Below are 23158 nucleotides of genomic sequence, written 5' to 3' on the forward strand. Positions count from 1 at the left end.
TCCTTTCAGTCTAGCCTCCCTCCAACACCCATACCCTCCCCCTTTCCTATTAACATTCACAAAGCACTTTAAGACAGTTTAATCATATTTTATCCTTGTAACAAGCCCGTGAGGTAGATAGGGCACAGGTAGATAAGTCAGGCATACCATTTGGGAGATTAAGTGGGAAGCTATGGCTCAGAAAAGTTAAGGGATTTTGTCAAGGTCTAAAAGCTAATATGGCCTCTGGTTTCAGCTCTGATGTGTAAAGGCTAGTAGGGAGCAAAGCAGCTGAGAATAGACCTTGAAGGTTACTCTGCTGTTCCCCATGTCGTCCCTGACCCTCCAATTCCTGGTGCAGTCTCAACGTGCTCTGCTCCACAGCCAAGACTCAAAACAGAGACAGTCAGGTAAACACTCTCCTCTGTCCTGGAGCTGCTCACATAACTATGGGGAGAAAAGTAGGACTCCAGTTCAGTAACAGCATACACACACACACACACGTGTGCACACGCACACACACACACATTTTGCATAAATATACATTTGTAATATGCTGGGCCCCAATAGATCACTATGCCAATACACATTCCATGGCTATCTGATAAATAGGTTAGTTCACATTGTCTAGGCCTAGGAATTTCTGGCAACCTGGGAGGAGCCCAGGAGCTGTCACACCTTGGGCCTCTCAGGGATGCAGGGCTTCTCTGCCAAGCTGCTCAGAGAAGGACTCAGCTCTCGCCTCAGAAAGAAGGGTGAGCATCAGCAGCTTCTCCTGGCAGTGCCCAGAGGCTGCAACAGGGCAAAGGGCGAAGAAGATGACTTCACTGCACATGCCTCCACCTAGGGTCATGTCCCTGCGCAAGGAGGTCTCAGCATGTGGGAAGTTTTTTTGTTCGTTGCTTCTTAACCATGAGTGATGACATGAAGGTCTTCCGGAGGGGGTGGCATGGAGGTATGCCAGGGAGGTCTCTTGACTCAGTCCTACAGAAAAGGAAAGGAGGCATTAGGCTAGGAGGAGGAAGCAAAGGTAACAGCCCCAGAGTTGACAGAGCATTGCTTATCTGCTGTGGGAAACCTGGGGATATTAACGGACATGGTAATTCTCCCCCTCTCCAGTGAATCATTCAGTATGACTGCCTGTCGTTCACTGTGGAATCCTGTCTGTGCTCCTACCTCGCTTTCTCAGCAACCTAGGGAGATGGCCCAAGTTTCAGTTATGAGGGGTGAGGGCTCGATGGGCTGGCATGAGATTTCCAAGATTCTGGTCCTGGCTCTGCCACTGACTTACCATGAGGTCTTAGGAAAGTAACTGCCTTCCCCAGCCCAGTCCCCAGTCCCCTCATTTGTAAATGGGGTGCTTTAACTACTTTGTTTCTTCCAGTACCCTCTCCAAAGCTGTCTATGACTCTCAAACTTCACAGGGACAAAGGTAACAACTGGCTGTACAATCCTGTCATCTGCTGGCCGTCTTGGGGGGCATCCAGCTGAGTTCAGAGGCACCCCTAGCTCCTCCCTGTGCCCCACCCTGAGCCACAGGACTCACCTGGGGACAGGGCCATCAGGAAGGGCAGGGGGTTCAGGGTGTCGGAGGCTCCTCCAGAGGATCCGGTTGAGTAGGACCTTGACCTTGTTCCACTGGGAGAGATCCTGCTGAGCAGAAGGTGAAGGGGTCACCACCGAGGCCCTCCCCATAACACAGCCTTGACCAAGCTCCCAGAGACAGATGTCACCACAGCCAGGATAAGTCACCTGCTCCAAACAGGAATCCTGTCATTTTCCTACAGTGTCTGGCCTTCAGGGTATCCCTCACCCCAATTGCTCCCCAACCCCTACCCCATCCTATCACCTGCCTCCACACTTATCCACCACCTACCTTGTGTCTCTGGAAGGATGGAAAGGTGTGAACTGGCTCTTCTGGGGCCTCTGACAGCCTGGGAGGGTCAGCGCTGGGCACTCCTACCTTTGGGAGTAAAGCTGGTTTTGCCCCTTCAGAAAGAGAATTGGGTTACCCAGGGGTAGCCACCCATCAAGCCCAGGGCTCAGGGGTTCTGCCTGTTGGCCCTGAGCAGGCAGGCAGGACATGGAGGGAGATGCCAACTGCCCCTCACCTGTCTCCATCTGGCTGAGCAGCCCGGGCACCTCACTGCCTGCAGCATGAGAGGGTGGAGGTGAAGGGACCAGGGCTGACTCCTCTTCCTCTTCAGGGTTCTGTGCACAGGAAAGCCGGGTACTTGGGGCCCTGACCAGAGGGCTGAGGCTGTTCTGAAAGGAGCCCTGGTTCCAGGGGTCCCATCTCTCCTCTGCCCTCCTCCCCCCATCACCCGCCTATCCGCTGGCCTGCCAGCCCCAGGCTCACTTACCCCCTCAGGCCTCTGGGTCTGCAGCTGCAAGCAGAGCTGCTGGAGGCTCGCCATCTGCTCCAGCACCAGGCACAGGTGTTCCAGGTAGCGAAGACCCTGCCCTGGAAGGTTGGCCCAGGCTTCAGGCTCCAAGCCCCTCGCCTGTGGGACACAGTGAGCTAGGGATACCTCTGAACTCAGTCGGATGCCCACCAAGACAGACAGCAGGTGAGGGCAGAACAGGCAGGGAAAGGAGGCACACACACCCAACTAGTCTCTCAGTGCCCAGTGAGGCATGCTGCCAGATAGGCCCCCACCTGCCCACCTCACACAGCTGAGAGCAGGGAGGCAAGAAGCTGTAACACAGCTGCCAGGCAGTTCGGGGCAAGGAAGGCCCCGCCCCCAGAGCACCAGGGCGAACAAGTGGGGGAGGTCCCAGCCCTAGTGTAAAAGGGCCATCTCCACCGGACTCTTCACCCAGCCTGAGAGTTGGCACTCACCACCTCTGCTTCCTCCAGGCCTGTCTCTAGGTCAGTTTCTGCCTTCATGGCCTCCTGTTCCCCCGATCCAAAATGAGGCATTTCATACACAGGCTTGCTTGGAGGCTTCGGGGAGTGGTGCTGGTGTGACAAGCTGGCGGAAGTTGGGAGCTGACGGGACTGCTCCAGCACCCGCTCCAGCTTACGGCTGGTCAGGAGCCGCCCTAGGTGGGCAGAAGGCTCCATGGCAGCATGGACCAGGGGCTCAGGGGCCCCTGGGGGCTCAAAGTCCAGAGAGTCCTGAGAAAGCCCTTGTGAGGTGGCCAGGGAGTTGTCCCCAACTGCCATCTCTACTCCTGAGTCCTGGGAAGCCAGTTTGAGAAGCTGCTCCTGAGTCCCGAGACCTCTCAGCTGACCATGTCCCCCCCAGTGGTCCAGTGAGCACCCTGGAGCAGCATCTGGGATCCGTCTGTAGGTGCTGGTGACTCCTGGCGCCACACAGCCTCGCACCAGGTCCTGGCCAGCCCCACCTGCAGGGAGAGTCAGCATCAAGCTGGGCAGGCTGCCCTAGCACCCCAGCATTCCTGGCAGCTGGCAGCATTCCCCAGGGAGGAGTGTCCTGGGCCAGGGGTGACGGGAGGAGACTGGACAGCCCCAGCCCCAGCCGGGAGACGGCAGGATGGGATTCCCTTAACAGCAGTAATTGTGAGCAAGCACACCACCAGGAAAGGGGCTGTGTGACAGGCAGCCTTGTGAGTCGCGTTCGTCAGCTCAGGATGACCTGCTTTCCTCTGAGGGCGTGTGCACGTTCTTCCTGGAGCCCCATCTGCTCCTGCCCCTAAGTCCGCCCAAGACTTAAGTGGGGAGCCTCTTCAACTGCTCCCCCGGCGGGGACTACGACAGTACCCTCGCCCCAGCCTCAGGGAGAGAGGAAGGGGTACAAAGAGGAAAGCCTGGAGTCCAAACTGGCATCAGGATGCAGACGAAGCCTCTCCCGGAGCACTTAAGGGAGGGGAGTAAAAATAACAATAGCTATAGCTGTTTGGGGCTTTTGTTCTTTTTAGTGAGCAATAGTGCCGCTGAAGAGTTGAAAAGAAAACACTTAAATGGGAGAAAGGGAGCCCGGGGGCGGGAGGAGCAGCGTCGTAGAAGATTTAAGGTCACTTGTGTGCCAGGGTCCCTAAGTGCCGGGACCCCCCTACTGTAATGATACAGACGCTGACTGGGCTGAGGGCGACGGGGGGCTGCCTGCTTCTCACAGGCCGCCACGCTGGAGAGCCTTCGGGCCAGCAGGTCGCCTTTGGAAAGGGGTTAGCCGCCGCCGAGGGGCTGCTCGGAACTGCTGGCTGGGGCCAGGGCTGGGGTGGATCCCTTTCCAGATCGGAAGTGGACCCGGAGGGAGCGCGATGCAGGGGACGGCTGGTCGTACGTGCAGGGCGCGACCCCTCGGCCCTTGCAAGAAGGTCTTCCAAGGAGGAGGGCGCAGCGCGGTGGGTGCCTCGGCGTGGTGCCGGAGGGCAGGGGTCTCAGACCCGCTCGGGCGCCAGAATGGGCTCCAGGGCGCGAGGCCCAGCCGGCCTGGGGGTACGCAACTCACCCCCGCCGCTGAGCGGCTCCACGGCGAAGACGCGCCGCCGGCCCAGCATGGCCCGGCTCCCGGCCCCGACGCGGCGCCCCGGCCGCGGGCTGCAGCCGCACCGAGCAATCCCGGCCAGCGCGCCCTCGCCGCGGCGGCGGGCGGCTGAGCCGAAGCAGCCCGAGCCCGCTGGGCGCGGCCCGGGACTCTCCCCGCGGGGGGCGGGGCGGGCGGGGCGGGAGGGGCGCGCAGGTGCGCGGGCGGGGCTGAGGCCCGGGATCCCCGGTCCTTCGGGCCTGGGCGCCTAGCGCTTTCGCCCCCAACTGAAGGGCGGAGACCCCGTCCGGGGACGCCTGCTGGCTCGGGGCGCGGGGTCACCCCGCCTCCGGTTCACACTCCGGGGCTGTCTTCCTGCTGCCAAAATGCAGCCGCGGAGGTGGGGGGGCGGCGGGGACTGGACGCGAGCGCGGAAGGAAGTGGAGCCCCACGTGCTGGCAGTGGGACCGGGCGGCCGGCGCTCGCAGCGCTGCGCCGTGAGCAAGGCACAGCCACCCAGGACCCTGGCGCGAGGAAAGGAAGAAATGATCGTGCCCACAGGGAAATCATCTCCAACAGACGCAGAGTGCCTGGGGTCCTGAGCTAGATCTGAGTCCCCTCCTTGTACCCCGACCTGGGTACCGCGAAGCTAGAGCCTGAGGGTTCCGTGGAGGTTCAGGATCTGGGGAAGCAGCCAGCCCGGGGGGTGCACAGAGGAGCCTGAGAGCAGTGGGGGTGGTAAATGCTTCCCTTTCCCAACCCAGCCCTCTTTTGATCCACCGGACTCCACCCGCCACCACCATTCCACCCTGAGAGGGGACTGCGAGCCCAGGCGGCTGCGGGACGTGAAGATACCCTGCTAACCAGAGGGCTGCTGGCCGCTGAGGAAAGCTCATCCTCCTGAGGAACGTGACAGGGCTGGAAAAATCCCAGCAAGGCCCAAATTCCCTCGAGTCAGATAAGGGCGCGGAGGACGTGCAGACTTGCACCTGGGCCTCTGGAGGTGGGGCTGGGGCCAGAGCAGGTGGGAGGAAGCGGCTGTTAAGTGAGAGGGACAAGACACGCTGACCGCCCCCTCTGCTCCTCACTCCTTCCTCCCCTTCCTCACACCCCCCACAGCAGCCGCCATCGTAGCCACATACTCCGAGATAATAACTTTGTGAGGTAGGGAAATGGGCGCACGGCCAAGCCAGAAGGGAAAGAGAGCCACTAGCCGGAATCCCCGGCCGTCTCTTACCACCTTGACTGTAGAGCCGGGCCCTTCCCGCCTACCGGGTCCTCCAGGCTACCCGCCTCCCCGCCCTGTCCTGGACGGCGCCTCCCCCCATTCCTCCTTCCCAGATGTACAGAGGGAAACAGACAGTTGGGCCTGGCAGGAATTGCTTTATGCAAGTCCACAGGAAGTGTGGAACCAAACCCCCTGGGCAGTGCCAGACCTCACCCCAAACTCCCTGCTAGGCCTGGCCCGTCATGTGACTTCCTCCCTCCAAAGTGAGAGGGTGGGGAGGTGAAGGGAGGGAACCTCTGCCAGATCTCGCCCTGAATTTGGAGAATGTGGGGCCAGATTCCAAACAGTCTCCCTGGTGACTCTGGGCAGGAATGCATCTGGAACAGGAAGCTGGGTCAACAGGAATGTGGTGTCTCAGCACCAGGCTTTGTGTGGGCTCAAAAAAACACCCCCGACACACCTCTCCAGGCGGTGCCCTCCCATGCAGATACGCTGGAGGCCCCCTCATGGCGGACCACACATTTGCCTCCTATCTGCCTTCTGCTGCCGTGACTGTGGCAGCCCCTTGCCCAGACCTAGGTCAGGCCTTCCCACAGCAGAGGGCTCTATGGCCCCACATGACCAGCTTGGTGGTCTCTCCTGCACCAGGCCTACTATCAGAGGAGATCCCTGCCCCTTGAGTGATGCTTGAAAGAATGAAAGGGAAGGACAGCCACCCCCCACCCACCCACCAGGGGGGCAAGCAACTATCTTGAGTTCCCAAGGCACATGGTAGCCAAGCAGAGCCATCCTTCAAGCTGAGACCAGGGATGCCCGGAGGCCCCTTAACCTCTTACGGAAGTGCCAGCTTCAGGAAGCACATTTCCTGCAAGCACAGCCCTGAGCTGGCTCTGTGGGAGGAAGGGCAAAGCCAAGAACCTGGGGGCAGCTCCCGCCAGACTAGAGATGGCTGGGAGCCATGGTGACCTCCCTTACGGCCTGGAAGGCTGGTGATGGAGGGGCAAGAGCACCCCAGGGCCAATCAGGAACCAGTTTCCATCCCCAGCCCCCTCCCATTACCAGCTAACTTCTCCCTGGGCCACTAACATCTCCATGTCCTCAGTTTCTTCGTCTGTAGAACAAAGATGACAACAGGACCCACCTCGGAATCATGAGGATAGGAGCTACTGCACTTAGCCATCCCTTGCACCATAGAATTATCTAGCTGTGGAACTTTGGGGAAGCCACTTTCTCATGCCTAAATGAAGGGAGCTGTGTTAGATGCTCTCCTGGGCCTCATCTAACTCAAATCTATAATCATTTCTGAACTTATTCACCCAAATTCAGGAAAAAATAAAGAGGGCACTACCCTGGACAGATTGCAACGGTGTAATCGGGCACCCCCCACCCCCGCTGTGTCTGGGTCACACAGGGTGGGTGCTCCCAGCTGCCTTGTTGTGGGGTTAAGGGCAGGGATAAGTCAGAGGCTGTCTCCAACCTTCTCTGCTGACTGATGGGTTTGGCTAACAGCTCCATCTCCCAAGGAAGTACGTTCGCAAGCTCAGGTTAGCTGTATGGCAGCAGAGCGCTCTGGAACTGAAACCCTCTAGGCCCCTGGGAGGACAGCAGGCTGCCACAGCTGAAGATGTGGATTTAGCTTGTACTGTGCAGCCGTGGAAAGGTGGTCAGCAACTCATTGGCATCCCGATTCCCCAAGCGTCCCTGCTTCCTATTTGCTCTCTTCCATGCCTTAGGACGCCACTGGCCCAGCATGGTTTGTTACAGGCGGAGAATCAGACCATGTTACTGTTCCAACCCACCTTTTCCAACTTTTTCCAACCTGTCACTTAGGTGCTTCAAATTTTCAGAGAGCCCAGAGCCTCAAGGTGAACTTCAAACCGTTTCTCCTGGCATGCAAGGCTCCTATATCCCCTCTCCAGTCTTATCTTGGTATCCCTTTCAGCCACTGCCCTAAACTGAGCAATCCTCTTGCACTCACTACCCATTACTCAGCTTTTCTCTCCTGCACCTGTCAAGTCCTGTTCATCTTTTCACATAAATTGTCCCTGTTCTGACCTCACAGGGCACTCCTGTGTTCCACATTAGGTCTTAGCGCTCATTACCACAAGCATTAGTTTGTTCGTGCTGGCTCAATCAGTGCCACGTGACAATTAGCTTCAGAAAAGCAAGCAAAATGCTGTATCTCTCTGTGTTCCCCCTGTGCCAGAACCAGTTTTTAGAAGGGCGATGTCCCTTTTGTGAGCATTCTCTGCTACCATGAGCGATACCTGACACTAGGTGGCGCCGGGGAGGAGATCCCATTTGGACCAGTTCTGGTCTCATGAAGAAAGCCTGATGCACAGAAAGCTTTGATCTTTTCTATGAAAATAAAGGCAACCATCCAGGCAAAAGGTGAGACAATTATATCAAGGTTTAAATTATATCAACAGGTGCCTGAGGAGGCAACAGTCTCCATCAAGATTCCTTTCAAAAAAAAAACAGCACAAAGCACTCTCAAGCCCAGCTTTGATCTTTTCTGAGAAAATAGAGCTGAGCCTGCCACCCATTCCTCAAGCTGATTTGGGGGCAGGATGGGTCTGGAGCCCCCAGCAGTACCCATGCACCTTACTTAAATGTCCTCTGGGATTGTGGGGGTGGAGGGTGCAGTGGGGATCAGGCCAAAGTTTGTTAGGGGACCACCACAACCTCCCAGCCTCGACTCGAGTATACCCAGGGCAGACCCGCCTTGCACTGGCCATGTTTTTTTGTTTTTTTTTTTTTTCAAATCAACCACCTTGAAGCCAGCAGGATCTCCCAGAGCCCCAGCAGGCAGACCAACCTCAGCGTGGAGGCAGGCTCTTGGTGGGTAGGGTCCCTTCAGGGTAGGGGCTCTGCCAGCTTGTCCTTAGTAAGACTAACCTGCAGCCCTGTCCATGGCTACTTCTGGTGATTATCTTTCTCAAAAGGGTGCAGACAGCCTCAGATGAGTGCAGGCGGTCCTCTAGATGTTGGCCCCCTGCCTGCCCGCTCCTCTGGGGAAGTCAGCAGGGCAGGCAGCACCCACACCAAGCACAGAGTGGCAAGCAGCCAAGCCTGAGCAGGAGACTGCCATGCAGAGATGGCCTGGGCGTAAGGTCCCAGGCCTGCCTCTGTCTCTGCTGCCTGCCTTCTGGCATTCCTCCCCCCTCTCCAGGCTCCCAGGAACCTCAGAAGTACCCGGTTCATTGCAGTAAAACAACATCTCTACAAAAGCACCCAGTAAGAGCACCACCCTAGACCACAAGACACCAGCCTGGTCAGTGTAGGTGGTACGTGGCACAGCACCTGGTAGGGCTGGGCCCTGAGGGAGGGGGGAAATAAGAGGAGAAAATTATGTAAATACTCTCCACCAGGGGAGAGATGCTAACCCCTAGGAGCCAAGCAGGGAACGAAAGAGGGGCATCTACTTTATTTTGTCCACATACATATATATATATACAGAGAGAGAAAGCTCACGTGTAGAAAACTTTACACAGTGAGGACCTTCGGCCTCTGGCCCACCCCTCTTCTGCATGCTTGTCTCTTCTGCCCCAACCTCCTTAACCCCTGCAGCACAGAGGTGTCCAATCGGTGAGACACCTGAAGAGCCTGTCCTGCAGGGGAAGCTAGAGGGGCCAGCAGAGGCCTGGGAGGAGGAGGCTGTCCTCCCCACAGCCTATAACCATTCCCAGCCGCTGGCCTCCATCCACCATCGCCTTCCATGCCAACTCATATTGGCCCTGGCCTGGTGTGAGCGGCTGGAGTCCGGGGCGGGGGTGAGGATGCGGTGGCGCTCAGGCCTGGGAGCCGAGGGCAGGCGCAGAGTAGCGCTGGCGGGCATGCTTCTCGCAGTACAGCTCATCCCCGACCCAGAAATGGCCGCGCATCTTCAGGTTCAGGCCACAGTCCGAGCAGGTGTAGCAGCCAGGGTGGCGGTACCGGCCCTCCTGGATGCGGACTGCCTGGTTCCTGTGCGGAGGGAGAGGGCAGAGCCGAGAGCCATTAGCAGGGGTGGGAACACGCTGCCATTCCCATTCCCAGACCCAGAGTCAGGCCCTGAGGACCTGGGGGGAGCGCAGATCTTCTCAGACCCTTGACCCCCACAAGCCTGCCCGTAGGAATGTCCCTCAACATCCCTCACCCCCAGGGGCCCTAATAAAAAAAAAAAATAGAAAGTCATTCCTCCTACACCCAAAGGCAGATAAACCCCATCCTGCCTCTTTTGGGCTGTAATGGAGCAGTGGTTCTCAAGGCGTGGTCCCAGGTGCCAGGACCAGCAGCTTCAGATCACCTGGGGGCAAGCTGGCAACGCTGAGGTCTAGGGCCGGGGACCTCCTGAAGAAAGAACTCCGCAGGTACAGCCCAGCAAGCCTCAGGCTCTGCTGTTGCTCTCTGAGAACCACACACTTCGCTTGGGTCTGCAGGGTAGACAATGTCCCCCTCTGCAGGTGAAACCCTAAAGCCCACCGAGGCTAAGGGACTTGCCTAGAGTGGGTCCTCTGACCTTCAACGCTGTGCACGGAAGAAATGCATGGGGCGAGGAGGTTCTTTCAGCAATTTTCCAGAGAATGTGGCCGCATTATAATACCACCAAGATAAATGAACCTACCTCTGGAAAATTCACCCTCTTCCAAAGGGGGTGAGCGACGGGTAAGAGCAAGATTTCCCAGGAGGAGGCACCTCATGTAGAGGCAGAGCCCCAGAGGCTCTGAGATAATTGGAGAGAAATCAAAAGCATGTCTTCCTCCTCTGGGGGGAGGAGCTGCGGCAGGAAGCAGCTGGAGCAGGCATTCCAAAAAGGCTCAGACTAACCCACACAGCCTATCACGCGTCCCCTGCGGCAACACTCCCTCCAGGGGCCCAGCTGGCTGCACTGCGCAGGCCCCGGTGGTCCTGCCCCCCACCCTGCTGGGGCACTAACACTCACACAATGCTGGTGCTGCACTTCTCACACGTGTGCAGCTTGGCTGGCGTGGCCAGGGCCCTGGGGGCAGGCAGGGAGGACTGGGGGCTCAGTGAGCTGGGTAGAAAGGCAGGAGCGCCACCTGGATGGTGGGGACAGACACATGAGAGCACCTCCCAGGCAGCAGCACCCGTGCTGTATTCCTTATTCACCCTCCACCTCCCCCAACACAGCTTCAAGGAGACTCATAAAGGGAGCACTTACAACGGACCCTAAAGTAACACTGGGGGCGATGGGGGGAGGAAGTGTTCATGCCAGCTCCTGGGCTGAAGCTGGTCAAGTGCAGGGAGCACCCGGGAGGCCGAGCTAGCCCAAGCTAAGGTGGGCAGAGCAGGGTCCAGGCTCGGTGCGCCAAGCCGGGCCAAGCAGGTGTTCCCTCTCTGGCGATGCAGTCATGATATATTAACAGATGGTAATGATAGATAATAACAGCACCACAATGCCTTTGTACAGTTTTCAAAGGGTTTTTATGTGCATTATTGAATCTGAGCCTTGCATCAACGCTAAGATGAAGTGCAGAAGTTCCTGAGCAGGTAGGTCCCTGTTCGCAGCCGAGGACACCAGACTCCAGTAGTGAGGTCACCATCCCTCTGTGTCCCCTTGCCCGTCACTCTCCCAGTTCCCTCCCACAGGGCCTGCCAGGGCCTCAGGGTTATGAAGGACAAGATTTGCTCTAAACCTTCTCACCCTGTCCCGCTTACCACTGTGAACCCCCAGGAGCTAAACATCAGAGTTGGACCCAATCACCAGGTGCTGGTGATTCTGTCAAATACTATCCCATCCTGTCCTTCCCTGCCCAGGCCAGGCCCTCACCTCTCCCCTGGACTAGGGGCAAGTCCCCTAACGCACACACACGAACTCCTGCAGTACCATCTGCCCGCTTGGGGTGGGGCCGGCCTGTCTGCCCCAGTAAACAGTTCCCCAAGGGCAGACGCGGGTTAGACGCGGGTTCTGACCACCTTGCGTCTCCACACCCTGCACACATCTGGCCCATCAGGTGAGCACAGTACATGTTTGTTGAATGAACAGCTGGCAGAGCCTGTGTCTGTATTGCTCGCTCTAGCGTCTATGCACTGCCTGACATCATTGACCCGGCCCTCTGAGAACACAGCACTCAGCCCAGCCCACCAGGCTGCATGGCAGGGGGCTCACCTCCAGGCTCCCAGGCCCCACTGTTATCGCTCCTGCACCCAAAAGCCCTCCACTGCCAGCCCCACACTCCGCAGTGCTCCCTGCCACCACCTCAAGGCCATTTGTGAAAGTCTTCATCTTTCTTCAGGAACAAATCCCCTATGAAGGGTTCCCTGGAGACCCAGCCCCGGGGCCCCACCACTGGCCTTACTGTTCCCTCGGCACCCTCCTCACCGCAGCCCGTGCTCTGGGCTGCCCCAGCGACCCCTCCCGGCCTGCGTCCTCCACCACTCCATTCCCCTCAGCGCCTGCTCCCGTGTTGAGTGGTGACAGAATATGACTTTACTACGTCCAGGGGCCTGGGGGAACCCCCTTCCCCTACCCAAGGCCCCGTCTCACCTCTCTCCTCAGCCTCCAGGGCTTCCTGCAAGAGCCGAAAGGAGCTGGACTGCCGGGGGACCCCCCGCCCCTCACGATTTTCCTGCAGCATCTTGAAGGCTTCTGAGTCCTCTTCCAGGAAGTGGCTTCCCCCTTCTGAGCCCACACTGCAGGGGCAGGAGGCAGCCAGGAGTGAGATTCCCCTCCCCGGGGGCTGGGACAGGCAGGAGGGCAAGGAAAGGGTGGCGGGCGTGGGGGTTCCGGAGGAAAGCTCACTGCGCTGGGAGAGGCAGGGCGTGCCCGCGCCCCACACCGAGGGTCCCCTCCGACTCCTGCCCCTCCGGGCCCTCCAAGACCCCACCCCCACTCCAGCGGCCTCCGGTACCTGAGCCTGGGGCTGGAGGAGCGCGTGCCCAGGGAAGGCGGGGGCAGCACTAGCACAGGGGAGTCGCCAGCACGGCTGAGGCTGGCCTGCGGGACAGAGAGGCACCAGGGGAGGAGTCAGCGGCTGGAGCCCTCGGCCAGACGCCCATCTGGGCGGCCAAGCCCGGCTGTTCCCCAGGCCCAACACCAGATGGCTCCCGGCCCTCGCTGACTCGCGGGCCCCCTGCAAGGGGCCACCACCCCACCCCTACCCTCCCAGGCAGAGCCTGGTACCCTGCTGAGCCCCAGGAGGGGAGGGGAGGGAGGCGAGCCCTCAGCCAGAGAGGAGTGAGGGATCTGCCGAGGGACTGCACGAGGGGCAGAAGGAAGAGCAGATGCGGAGCCAGGCGTGGACGCCGCGCACGTTCCTGCCACCGCGCATTACGTGCTTGTGCGAAGACGTTGCGCCCGGCGCCTGGCTCAGTCCTGACAGCACAAGCAGACTGGGAGTAAGCTGACCCTTTCGCGCTGAGGAAAAGGAGACATGAAGGAGCCGAGATCCCCTTCGGAGTCAGGGTTGGGCTGCACGAGGACCTCTCCCGCACGCACTGGTCCCCCCTAAGCGGGCCGGGGTCTGGGCTGACTGGCCCGCCCGAGCCACTCCCTGAGCCTCGGAGCCAGGCCTGTTCTGGACCCACACCCCAGCAGCAGAGCCGCGTCCCCAGTGTGTGGCCTCTGTCCTAAGTTCTTATACTTGCTCACGGCTGGCAACCTTGCCATCAACTGCCCCACCACCTTGCTTGCTGGCCTGCACCTCTGTAGCCTCCCCCCCCCTCTTGCCATCCCCAGTGGAAGGTGAGAACCAGCCTGGCACCTGGCTTGAGGACACATGTTCCTAGAAATCCAAACTCCCTCGATTTTAAAATTCAAAGTCAGGGACAAGTTATGGGGTCAAATGAGAAAACGGCATGAAATCGAGAGTCATGAGGAGGCAGCCCAGACGCTCCCTGCCAGCCCAGCCCACCAGTCTGCACACCTCTGCTCTTGAGCTCCTTTGGGAAAACACTCCACTGGTAAGGAGATGGAGGGTCAGCAGGCAAAGCGGCCAGTCCAAACCTCCCATTGGGTCAGAGGCAAGCAGACAGTTTCCTCAGGAAGGATGGCCAGCACCAGTTACTCATGAACGATGTGCCATCCTCCTGTCCTAGACATGCCAGCATGGGCCCCAGGCAGGGGCACCGGCCAGCAGGGATGGGGGGTGGAAATCCAGCCCGGGCTCCCTTCTCGAGCCTAGTCATGCAACCAGTCGGAGAAGTGCTATGTTCATTTCTTCTGCTTACCAAGGCATATGTCTACCCGGACTGGGCAATTTCTAGCCTCCAGAAGAGCACCTTAGGGCTGGTGGTATCCTGCACCTTGGGCTCAGCATAGTACCCGCTGTCTCAGGGGTCAGCATCAAGGTCATGGCCACAGCAGACTGGGATGGGGGCACCTCGTCTATGGTCGCCTCTGCCACCTTCCTCCTGCCAGACACCAGGCCCTGGTGGAGAGGAGTCCAACTCCCTTCCCTGGAGCAGTTCTGCCTTTGCTGGCTCCCTCCCAGTCAGCAGGGACACCTGCCCTCCCAGAAGGTCCAAGTCAGCACAGCTGCACGTCTGCCCCTCAAGAGTTCATCTGTAGCCAATACTCCCAAAATACGTTCTGGGGAACACGGGATGTTGGTGAGTGGGTGGTAGGGGTAGGGGCATGCCAGGAGACGTGCTGCAGTTGAACGCGTTTAGGAAATTAACAAAAATAAATGTGTTTCCTTCTCACGGGCTTTCTCAGAGGCTTTAAGGTGCTGAAGTGCACGGTGCTCCCAAGGAGCTCTGGGCCCCTGTGCCTCCCACAGCACACTCCAGCATGCGAGCCTCGTTGGGCTAGGAATCCCTCTCGTTTTTTCCACCAGTGTGTCCCCAGAGCCTAGACGGGTGCCTGACCAAAGCAGCTGCTCCACAAAAACATATTGAAGGAATGACCAGCAGCCTCGGGGCCAAAGAGAGGACCAAACAGCACCAGGCCTGACTCGGAGGCACAGAGAGGGGAAGGAGAGTCGTCCGGGGTCACACAGCAGAGGTGGGACTAACCAAGGCCCCCTGCCACCCAGGCCAGGGCTCCTCTTTAGACTACATGGGAGGGGTGTCTGCTTCCTGTACGCATCATCCCTCGGGGCTCCTTAAGACAGAGATTGGTGCCCCTCACCCCACCCCACCCCCTCACTCCTGTGTCTGATTCCATAGGTCTAGGCTGGGGCCTAAGAATTTGCATTCCCATCAAGTTCCAAGGTGCTGCTACTGGTTTGAGAGCTGCTTCCGTACCACCCATGTCTCCCCTTTGCCCAGGATCAGGACACCGTGAGGAAGGAGGCCAGGGTGGCCAGGCCCTCTCCAGCCATGCCCAAGGCCATGCTCATTCCAGGCTGGTCTGAGCTCCCCCAGGGATGGCCCAGCCCAAACGCCAGGCCGTGCTTGTCCCACGGCCTTCCCATCTCCCCAGCTCCTCGTTCTCCAGCCTAAACCCTACCCAGCCAGACGCCAGCAAAATTCCTGACAAAGCCTTCTCAGGCCACCCGGCCCACACTCATCTCTCCCCTCCCAGAACGCCTCCTGCTTTTATAATTAAGACCACACTGCTTAGTGCTTAATTGTTCCAAAGCTGTTTTGCATGTTTGTCTTATCTCCACAACTACGTTTTAAATTCTTTAGAGACAGGGATCTCATCAAAGGCATCTCTATGCCTGCACTGTCAGTGGGTCACTGGGCAGGCCCAAGCAGATCACCAGAGAGTCCCTGCTGTGCAGCTCCAGAGGACCCCACTGCTTCCTTCTGCAGAGCCCCCCAAGTCTAGGACCCTCCCCAGCCACCTCAGAAGGCTCTGCTTTCTGGAATGCACACTCAACCAGAGGTAGGATTCCAGCAGCTGGGCCTCATCCCTTTCACCCCAATGGCTGGACACGCACCCCCCCTCCCTGGCTCAGCCCCTGGCAGCTGTGACCAACAGTCCTGGTCACACCTCTGCCCTTTAGAGGGGAAATAGCCCTGGGGTTGAGCGGCTGTCACGAGCGGACTGTGGGACCTGGGTGGCGGCAGGCTGGGGGGCAGACAGAGAATGAGCCGGGGCCAGCTTGAGGCAGAACCGCAGTCCTGCTAGCAGTTCTCTGGCTGAGTCAGAGAAGGAAGAAGCAGGGGTGGGGGTGTTGGCAGTAGGGGGTGGGCATGGGGAGGAGTGTGTTCCAGAGAGGCAGCCAGAGCCAAAGGGAATCATCCCAACAACAGCAGCGAAACTATTTGAGCCGCAGCCCAAGAGGGTCACTCCCGGAAGGGAGGAAGGCTGCGGGAGGGGGAGCCAGGGAGGAGGAGCGCAGAGGCGCGGGGCCACCTGGGACTGGCCGGCAGGGCCAGGGCACAGAAATGGGGTTGCGTGGAGCACATCTGTTGCCAGGAGGTGGGGGCACTGGCTGCCCAGGTGGGCCCAACCCCCACAGCACTCTCCTTCGCCCAGGTATCCTCACCTGTCGGCTTCTGGGCTGGCCCCGGGGGGACAGGCGGTCAGTGCCAGCGGGTCCCGGGGAGTGTGCCAGGCTCTGGAAACTGAAATGTGAGAAACAAACGGTGTGCTAGGGAACCCACCTAGCCTGCCCCAGGGAAACAGAGGGTAACCGCAGGGTCCCTGAAACCCAGCTACTGAGAGACCTGGGCTAGCCCTGGTAGCCAGGATGCCCACCCCCGTGCTCACCTGCGGCTGACCACCACCTCTCCAGCGGCGAGAGCAGGTGGGCTGGTGGGGGGCAGGGTGGGGAAGGGGCTGCCTGGCTGGGGGCTCAGGGAGGCTGGGCTGGAGCAGGAGGAACGGAGGGAGGACTGGCTGTCAGTGTGCGTCCTCACAGAGCCCTGTGGAGAGAGGGGCCAGCAGGAGGGGCGGCCCAGCCCCCACAGGCCCTGCCCTGCCCTGCCCTGTGGCCTCCCCCTCACGGCAGGGTGCTGGGGCTCCCCTGGAAGGCACCATCCTACCTGGAAGCGAGTGGCCAGCACATCCACAGAGCTTTCCCCGTTGGTCTGAGCGGGAGAGGCAGCCTGAGAGCTGAGGAAAGGACAGAGAAAGGTGAGTGTTGTGGGGTCCTGGGACCCCTGCTAAGCTGGTAGGGACTGTAGATTTCAGCTGTTCCCACACTGGAGTCTCAGGACCAGAAATGTCCAAAACAATGGGACATAGGTTGTCAACTTTTAACATTGCCAAAATCAAAACAAACAACTATCATCAACAACCACTATCACTTCTTAAAAGAAAGGACAGCTTAGCATCAAAAAGTAGAAAGGACATAATTTCAGCAAAAAGTTTCATAAATTCAATTTCATTTAAAAAAATCTTCACATTACCCCCGCCCACCTTTTATCTTTCTTTCTTTTTGGCATTTCATCTAGACTTTGTCACTGGTCAGCATCAGTTCATAGATCGGGTTTGGGGGAGATTGTTGATTTCTTATAATTATTTTCACCCACACAGAAACTGAAGCCCAGAGAGGGGAAGTGAGTTCCCCAAGTCCTAAAGCCTACCAACGGCTGGACCAGCTCCCCACTCTCGCCAGCCAGAGGTTGTCCCCTACCAGCTATGCCACTGAGGCCTGGAATACCTTCAAGAGGTCAGCCATGGTCCCTTCTGAAGGCTGCCCCCCATAAAGCCCCACCAGGCAGGCAGCTACAGGGCCTGGAGAGCAGGTCCAGCTCCCCTGCCAGTCACCAGAGCAGTCTTCCAGAGGGGTTCCCCACCCCAGCTCCCCAGGAAACCTCCCCCAAAGCCCCTTCCAGGGGAGCCTGGCTAGAGTTTGAACAGGCAGCCACGGAGGGCAGGGAGCTCTCTGGGAGTGAGGAAAGTGCCTGCCAGGCCCTCTCCCACCACACCCTTCCAAGGTGTCTGGCCACTTCTAGAAAGGTCAGCAGGAGCCTCAGCCTCCCCTCAGGGGGCATGGCGAGTGAGGGGAGCTTGGGCTCCGGCTCCAGCCCAGGGCACTGCCTCCTGCCACCGGGCTTCTGAGTGCCTGAGAGGTCTCCTGGGGGTGGTGAGGGGTTAGGAGGTGGCTGGGCATAAGAAAGGAGACTGAGGGACCCTTGGGGCAGGAGGCCTTGGGGGCGCTCAGCCCACCTCCCTGATGCTGCCGGGTCCCTGCAAGAGGGACCTAAGAGGAAATGACTGTGTCAGCAGCTCCCTGCCTCTCCCCCACCCCACTCTGCTGCCTCTTGTAGATCTTGGTCCTCTTCCCAGATGCCATGAGGGACGCTCCACCTCCTACTCAGGGTCCCACTTCTGCAAACACTCATGAGCCAGTGTCACGAAGGAGTCACTACAGGGGCTGGGCCCACCTAAGCCTCTGCAATGCTGTGGGGCAAGGAGAGGGCGTGGGGCCAGGGCCCAGAGAGAGCCAGTTGGTGGGGGGCGGTGGGGAGAGGCAGAAGGTACCTGACTCAAGTTCAAGGCCCGCCCAAGGACTCTCCAGGCTGGGGGATCTCCCAGCATTCCTGCCCTGTGACTCACTGTGATGCCCCACCCTAGGGAGCCACCTGTTCCCCCAACCCAGGCCTCCAGGATGAATACCCCTGGAGCCTGGGGATCCACCTTCACCAGCAGGGCCTAGAGAGGCAGTGTGGAGGGATGGGGAGTGAGCCCCCAAACTCCTCCCATACCCCAGGATCCAAACACAGGCCATCCCTTCTTGGAGGCAGGGACCTAGGACACCCAGCCTAAGGCATGCCTTTCCCCTCTTCAGCCCACTTACTGCACTCTTGGGAACCAGTCAAACCCGGGCACCCAGGTGGTTGATGCCCACCTGCCCTGCTCATGGCTGCATGCCCCAGCCCACCTTGCTTCAGGCCCAGAGCCCATGGCCTCACACATGAGCCCAGAGGGCCCTGGGAGGGCAGGTTGGGGCTGAGGGCAGGGGGCTGGCAAGGGGAGAAGAATGCTGGCAGGCCCAGCAGATGGAGGGCCTACCGGTCCAGCTGAAGCCGCAGGGGTGAGGGGCTCTGGCGGATCTTGCTCTGGGCCTCGGCGTGAAGCATGCCCTCTGCACTCTCCCCGTTGATGGCCATGATAATGTCACCAGGCCGGAGGTCGGCAGCCTCGGCCTTGCCCCGCTCAGTTACCTATAGGGGATGAGGAGTGGTAGTCTAAGGTACCCCTGCTCAGACAGGGGTGACACTCGGGCAGGGATGGAGCAGGGAGGCATTCCCTCTGTGCTGCCCAAGAAACACACAGGCTGGCCTGCATCCGCCTTAACAGCTCTCTCCTTGCCTGGTGGTGTCCACTAATCAGCTAATTGCCCCCACAAGCTGGGGTGGTAGCCAGCTTCCCCCACCCCAGCACTGGCACTCTAACAGGGCTTCCCAAAGAACATGTAATGGCAGAATCTCAGGAACTATACTTAGAAATACTTTTGGACAAAGATCCCTGCCCGTGCAAACTGCACCATGCGTGGGATGCCCTGCACACTGGCCCTCCATGCAAACGCTCCTTGGCCCTGGGCCTGGGTCAAGGGGACACCACCGAGAACTCAGGGCTCCTGTTCCAGTAAGCAACCAAATGGCTGCCAGTAGGTGTGGGGCTGGTGACTAGGGAAGAAAGAGCAGGCCCTGTACTTGGCCAAGCTCCCTTTCGCTCCCCAGAAGCCTGCTGCTGAAGTGGCCACCACACTCCCACGGCAGCAGGGCCCCGGCCCTGTCCCAGCCAGCACTCCCAGAAGCAGGCCTCTGGCTCCAGAACAAAAACAGAAAGGCGTCTGTGGGGACCAGGTTGGACAGGGAGACCCTAATTTGGGGGACACCTTCTTATCTCCTGGAACGAGCGCTTACCTTGGTCACCATAATGGGGGTGTGGAAATCCCTGCCCCCAGTGATGCGGAAGCCCCAGGGTGCAGGCCCCAACACATCCACTGTCACAGCCATACCTGGGGAGGGAAGAGAGCGTGAGCCTGCCCCCAGCCCCATGAGGGGCGCTTCAAGATGACAGGAGGAAGGCAGAGGGAGGAGAGAGGGGTGACAGGTCTAGGAGGCAGCCAGAGGCTGGGGCTAAGTGGGGTGGGTAGAGGAAGTGACTCACGCCCTCCCTCAGCCCCCAGTTTCACTTCCCCCCACCCAGGGAGGCCGTGACGCTGAGTTCCCTCTTCCCTGGCTTCAGCAGAGTGGCCCCCAGACGGCAGGCTGTCAGGGTGCACACAGGGGCTGGCTGGCAGGTGGTAGATGTCAGCATTTCCTCCCTCCCCCTCCGCCGCCACCAAGGCTAAGTCCCACTAGTGCTTGCTTCCTGTCCCCAAACCCACAGCACAAGGTACTTCCTCCGCACTCTGGGGGAGGGCCGCACTCTGGGAACAGAAGTGACAGCAAGGAAGGGGGTGGCGCCCCCACAGACTGTTCAAGTAGTTGGCTGGGTGCAGGCTGGCCGAGGAAAGGACAGGACCTTCAGAGGAACCCCCTAGCTGCCTGCCAGGCCCCTACCAATGGGATCCACATAGGCAAAACCCAGTTCCCACCTTCCCCAGGGGCCTGCTGCCTGTGCAACAGCCCCGGCCAGAGGATGGGCTCACCTGCCAGGCTGGGCATACCCACCCATGGACACTGGCAGGCAGGGCCAGCTCACTGATGCTGCCTCCTAGTGAGGCCACAGGCCTCCCGTCCACTGCCCCCTCCGCTGGGCAAGGAAGTGTCCTTGCAGACGGGGCCCTTGTAGCATTTCCTGAGCCTCTAGTTCTGGAGTCAGGAGCCAACCCAGGCAGGAAGCCGCAGTGCCAGGCTGGGCCCGTACCCTGTCCAGCACCCACCCTGGTGCTGCCCCTGGGAGGCCAGGAGACCGCAAGTACTGCTCGGATCCATCAATCAAGGCCACTAGAGCCACTTCCCACGTTTAGGAGCCTGGGGAGGAGGTGTCCGGGCAGCGGGGCGGCCTGCCCTCCCCCCCCCCCCCGCCACTGGCTTCCCCTCTTGCCCAGGTCGGCGCTGGCGGCTCCGAGGCGCCTCGGGTTCTCAGACCTTTGAGCCGGCCGGCGGACTCCGCGCCCGGGGCTGCGGGAGGCGCCCAGCCCGTCCGCCGGCTCTCCCAGCGCTGGCTCCGTCTGCGCTCCGAGGCCAAAGTACCGCGCGGGCCTGCGCCGGGCCGGCGGGGGCGCCCGCCGGGGAAGCGCAGCCCGCGGGGGCCAGGCTGCGGGCGGACAGGGCGCCCCCGCCGCGAGGGGCTCAGGGGGGCGCGCTCACCCGGCTCCCGCTCACCTGTCGGGCTGCGGGGCCGAGCCCGGGAGGGAAGCGAGCGCCGGGCACGGAGGGTGGGCGGGCAGCCGCCGCCGCTCCCGCCGCCGCCGTCTGCCCGGCTCCGGGGAGAGCCCGCCCGGGGCGGCGGGACCTGCCTCCGCCCATGTGACCCGGGGCCGCCCCCGCCGCCGCCCCTGCCCGGGAAGCCGCCTCCTTCGCGCGGCCCGGCCGGGCGCTGCCACCGGCGGGCGCCCGCGCAGGGCGGAGGGGCCTCTCCCCGAGCCCCGTGGGGACGGCGGCGTCCCTCCCAGGGGCCCGCCCTCCGACGGCCCCGAGGGCTGCGGGGCGTCCCGGGCACCGGCTCCAGCCCCACTCGGCCGCCCTGCGGCTCCGCCGGCCTCTCGCGCCCCCGCTCACCCGGCTCCGGCGCTGGCGCGGCCCCGGGCCCCACGGAGCCCCGCGGGGCCGCCCCTGGGCCCTCAGCGCCTCTGGGCGGCGGGCTCCCGGCCCGAGGTGCCCGGCCAGCCCGAGAGGGGTGAGGGGAGTCTAGGCGAGCGGGCACGCTCCCTGGCTGATGCCTTTCCCACCCTGGGCTGCCCCGCCTGGGGCCGGCCAGCCTCCGCTGACCTCGCCCGCCCGGGGCCCAGGCCTCTGCCAGCCACTGGAGCCCAGCCCCAGGGATGATGGGAGGGCGGCCGAGGAGAGGCCCCAGGCGCCAGCTCAGAACCATCTGGCAAATGGTTCCCTTAGAGCCTTACACCCGGCAACCCACCACCGCCCCTCCCCAGGGCCCACCAGAGCCGGCTCTTGCCTCTCCCACTGGTGTCCGTTGTGCACTGACTGTCAGGTTGATCTGTTTTGGTGGGGGGGGAGCACACCTGTGGGCACAGCTGTAACTTGCCTGGCTCAGGTGTGACTCATTCTCTCCAAGCTGCCTCTGCCAGACGTGCCCTCGCCACCCCTCCCACTGACCTATGCCCTGTGTCTCATCCTTCCTGCACTGGCAGACCAGCCCCCATGCCTCCCTTCCCAGCCTCCCACAGCCTCTGTCCTCAGTGTGCATTAGCCACCCTCCCGCTAAGCAGTCAGTGCCTCCTGATGTGGCTGCTTTGCCAGATACACCTGCTGTACCTCCCCAACTAGACTGGAAGCCCTTGGGGGAACAGGACCTGCAGGTGGGGCCAGCACAGCCTTGGGGTCACACAGACCTAGCCTCACATGCTAGATCTGCCTCTCCCTTGCTGTGCCACCTTGGGCCATTCCCTCAGCTACTCTACCCTGTTTCCCCATCTGTAAAATGGGGTTAATGCAGACGTAGCTTCCCTTCCTGTAGCGCACATGGCCCTGCCATACAAAGCTGCCTGCCCCAGGTTCCTGGGGGCAAGAGGTTTTTGTTTGGTTCACTGCTCCATTCCCAGAGCCTCGCACAGTGCCTGGCACACAGTAGGCATTCAATAAATATTTGCTGAGTGATTGTTTGAATGACTGGATTAATTTCCCTTCCTGCACCCTCCCCCCGGTTTGTGACAGGGACTCCGTCTTACACGTCACTGCGTTCCTGCCTGCCTTGGATACTCTCTAGAAACATCTGCAGGTTAATCTGCAGGATTTCTGCTGCTGTGGGTTGTGCATTCCACAAAACTCATGACAAAGTCAGCTGACCCCAAGGCATGACCCCGTGGACCCCAAAGGATACTGTCCTGCTCTGAGGAGCCCTTGGCCCTGGGCAGGTCCCTTACCTCACCTCCATAAAGGGATGAGCATCCCCAGATGGCTAAGGTCCTTTCTGGCTCTGACCCCAAAGGTCCCCCTCACCCTCAGGCCTCAGATCCTGCCTCCACCTCCCTTCCCGTGCCAGGTGAGGCACAGAGGCGGTTGTTGTACAGGCAGGCCCTCATAGCAGGGCCCTGGTGCGTGTTGATTGGCTACAGAAGTTTCGGGGCCCCATCAATGAGGGTGTGGATTTGGTTTCAGGGAAAGGAAGTCTCAAGCCTGCTGTCTTTTATAAGGGCATCAGGGAATGCAAAGGAACTGGATTTGGGCAGAGGAGCAGCCCATCGGGTCCCTGAAGAATGGTCATCTCCACAGGATGGGGGGACCTGCCAGATTAGAAGCAGACAGCGGCAGGGACCGGGTCGGGTCGGCAGAATGCGTGAAGAGTGCACCAAGGGCTTGCTCTTCCAGCTGCTATTTAACCACCACTGAGGCTCTGGCCGCACCCAGGCCCAAGGAACCTGCCAGGGCCAGGCCACCACCTGTTTTTCACAAGCCTCTCCCACCTCTGTCACGACCGTCCGTCCAACTGAGCACCCACCTCTGCCCACCCACCTGGGCGGGAGTGCGTCAGTGACAGACCTAGAAGACAGGATTGTCAGGAAGAATGTAAGAGGTGCAGCCCAGGCCGCCCCAGGGACGT

General features: G+C 60.3%; 2 protein-coding genes across 7 annotated transcripts; both read right to left on the reverse strand.

Annotated features, from left to right (window-relative positions):
* Positions 1-64: 64 nt before the first annotated feature.
* On the reverse strand, positions 65-4576 carry C1H8orf58 (chromosome 1 C8orf58 homolog). Of its 3 annotated transcripts, none has more exons than XM_036889111.2 (7): positions 4398-4576; positions 2822-3330; positions 2343-2483; positions 2091-2244; positions 1856-1968; positions 1526-1632; positions 65-963 (listed from the first exon to the last, which is right to left on the reverse strand). In XM_036889111.2, exons 1-7 carry the CDS (start codon positions 4444-4446, stop codon positions 852-854), a joined length of 1185 nt encoding a protein of 394 aa, XP_036745006.1. In that variant the 5' UTR covers positions 4447-4576; the 3' UTR covers positions 65-851. The 3 variants fall into 3 exon arrangements, with proteins under 3 accessions (XP_036745006.1, XP_036745007.1, XP_036745008.1); XM_036889112.2 differs by having other exon boundaries at positions 1526-1629; positions 4398-4573; XM_036889113.2 differs by having other exon boundaries at positions 2091-2190; positions 4398-4570.
* Positions 4577-9052: 4476 nt separating this feature from the next.
* On the reverse strand, positions 9053-21572 carry PDLIM2 (PDZ and LIM domain 2). Of its 4 annotated transcripts, none has more exons than XM_057488354.1 (10): positions 21554-21572; positions 19354-19448; positions 18497-18648; positions 16522-16591; positions 16247-16401; positions 16023-16101; positions 12495-12580; positions 12131-12276; positions 10565-10682; positions 9053-9606 (listed from the first exon to the last, which is right to left on the reverse strand). In XM_057488354.1, exons 2-10 carry the CDS (start codon positions 19444-19446, stop codon positions 9432-9434), a joined length of 1074 nt encoding a protein of 357 aa, XP_057344337.1. In that variant the 5' UTR covers positions 19447-19448; positions 21554-21572; the 3' UTR covers positions 9053-9431. The 4 variants fall into 4 exon arrangements, with proteins under 4 accessions (XP_057344337.1, XP_036744894.2, XP_036744895.2 ...); XM_036888999.2 differs by lacking the exon at positions 21554-21572 and adding an exon at positions 21160-21424; XM_036889000.2 differs by lacking the exon at positions 21554-21572 and adding an exon at positions 20764-20897.
* Between the last annotated feature and the right edge of the window lie 1586 nt (positions 21573-23158).

The sequence above is a fragment of the Manis pentadactyla genome, chromosome 1, assembly GCF_030020395.1.
Source record: "Manis pentadactyla isolate mManPen7 chromosome 1, mManPen7.hap1, whole genome shotgun sequence".
In the NCBI taxonomy this organism is placed as follows: domain Eukaryota; kingdom Metazoa; phylum Chordata; class Mammalia; order Pholidota; family Manidae; genus Manis; species Manis pentadactyla.

Excerpts from the sequence above, each read along its gene's own strand:
- PDLIM2 (XM_057488354.1), bottom strand. The coding sequence starts at position 19,446 with ATGGCTGTGACAGTGGATGTGTTGGGGCCTGCACCCTGGGGCTTCCGC. Across the intron at positions 18,649-19,353 it reads CCCCCATTATGGTGACCAAG|GTAACTGAGCGGGGCAAGGC; the intron begins GTAAGCGCTCGT and ends CATCCCCTATAG. Across the intron at positions 16,402-16,521 it reads TGCTGGCCACTCGCTTCCAG|GGCTCTGTGAGGACGCACAC; the intron begins GTAGGATGGTGC and ends CTCTCTCCACAG.
- C1H8orf58 (XM_036889111.2), bottom strand. The coding sequence starts at position 4,446 with ATGCTGGGCCGGCGGCGCGTCTTCGCCGTGGAGCCGCTCAGCGGCGGG. Across the intron at positions 2,245-2,342 it reads AGACCCAGAGGCCTGAGGGG|AACAGCCTCAGCCCTCTGGT; the intron begins GTAAGTGAGCCT and ends GGCTCCTTTCAG. Across the intron at positions 1,633-1,855 it reads CATCCTTCCAGAGACACAAG|CAGGATCTCTCCCAGTGGAA; the intron begins GTAGGTGGTGGA and ends CCTTCTGCTCAG.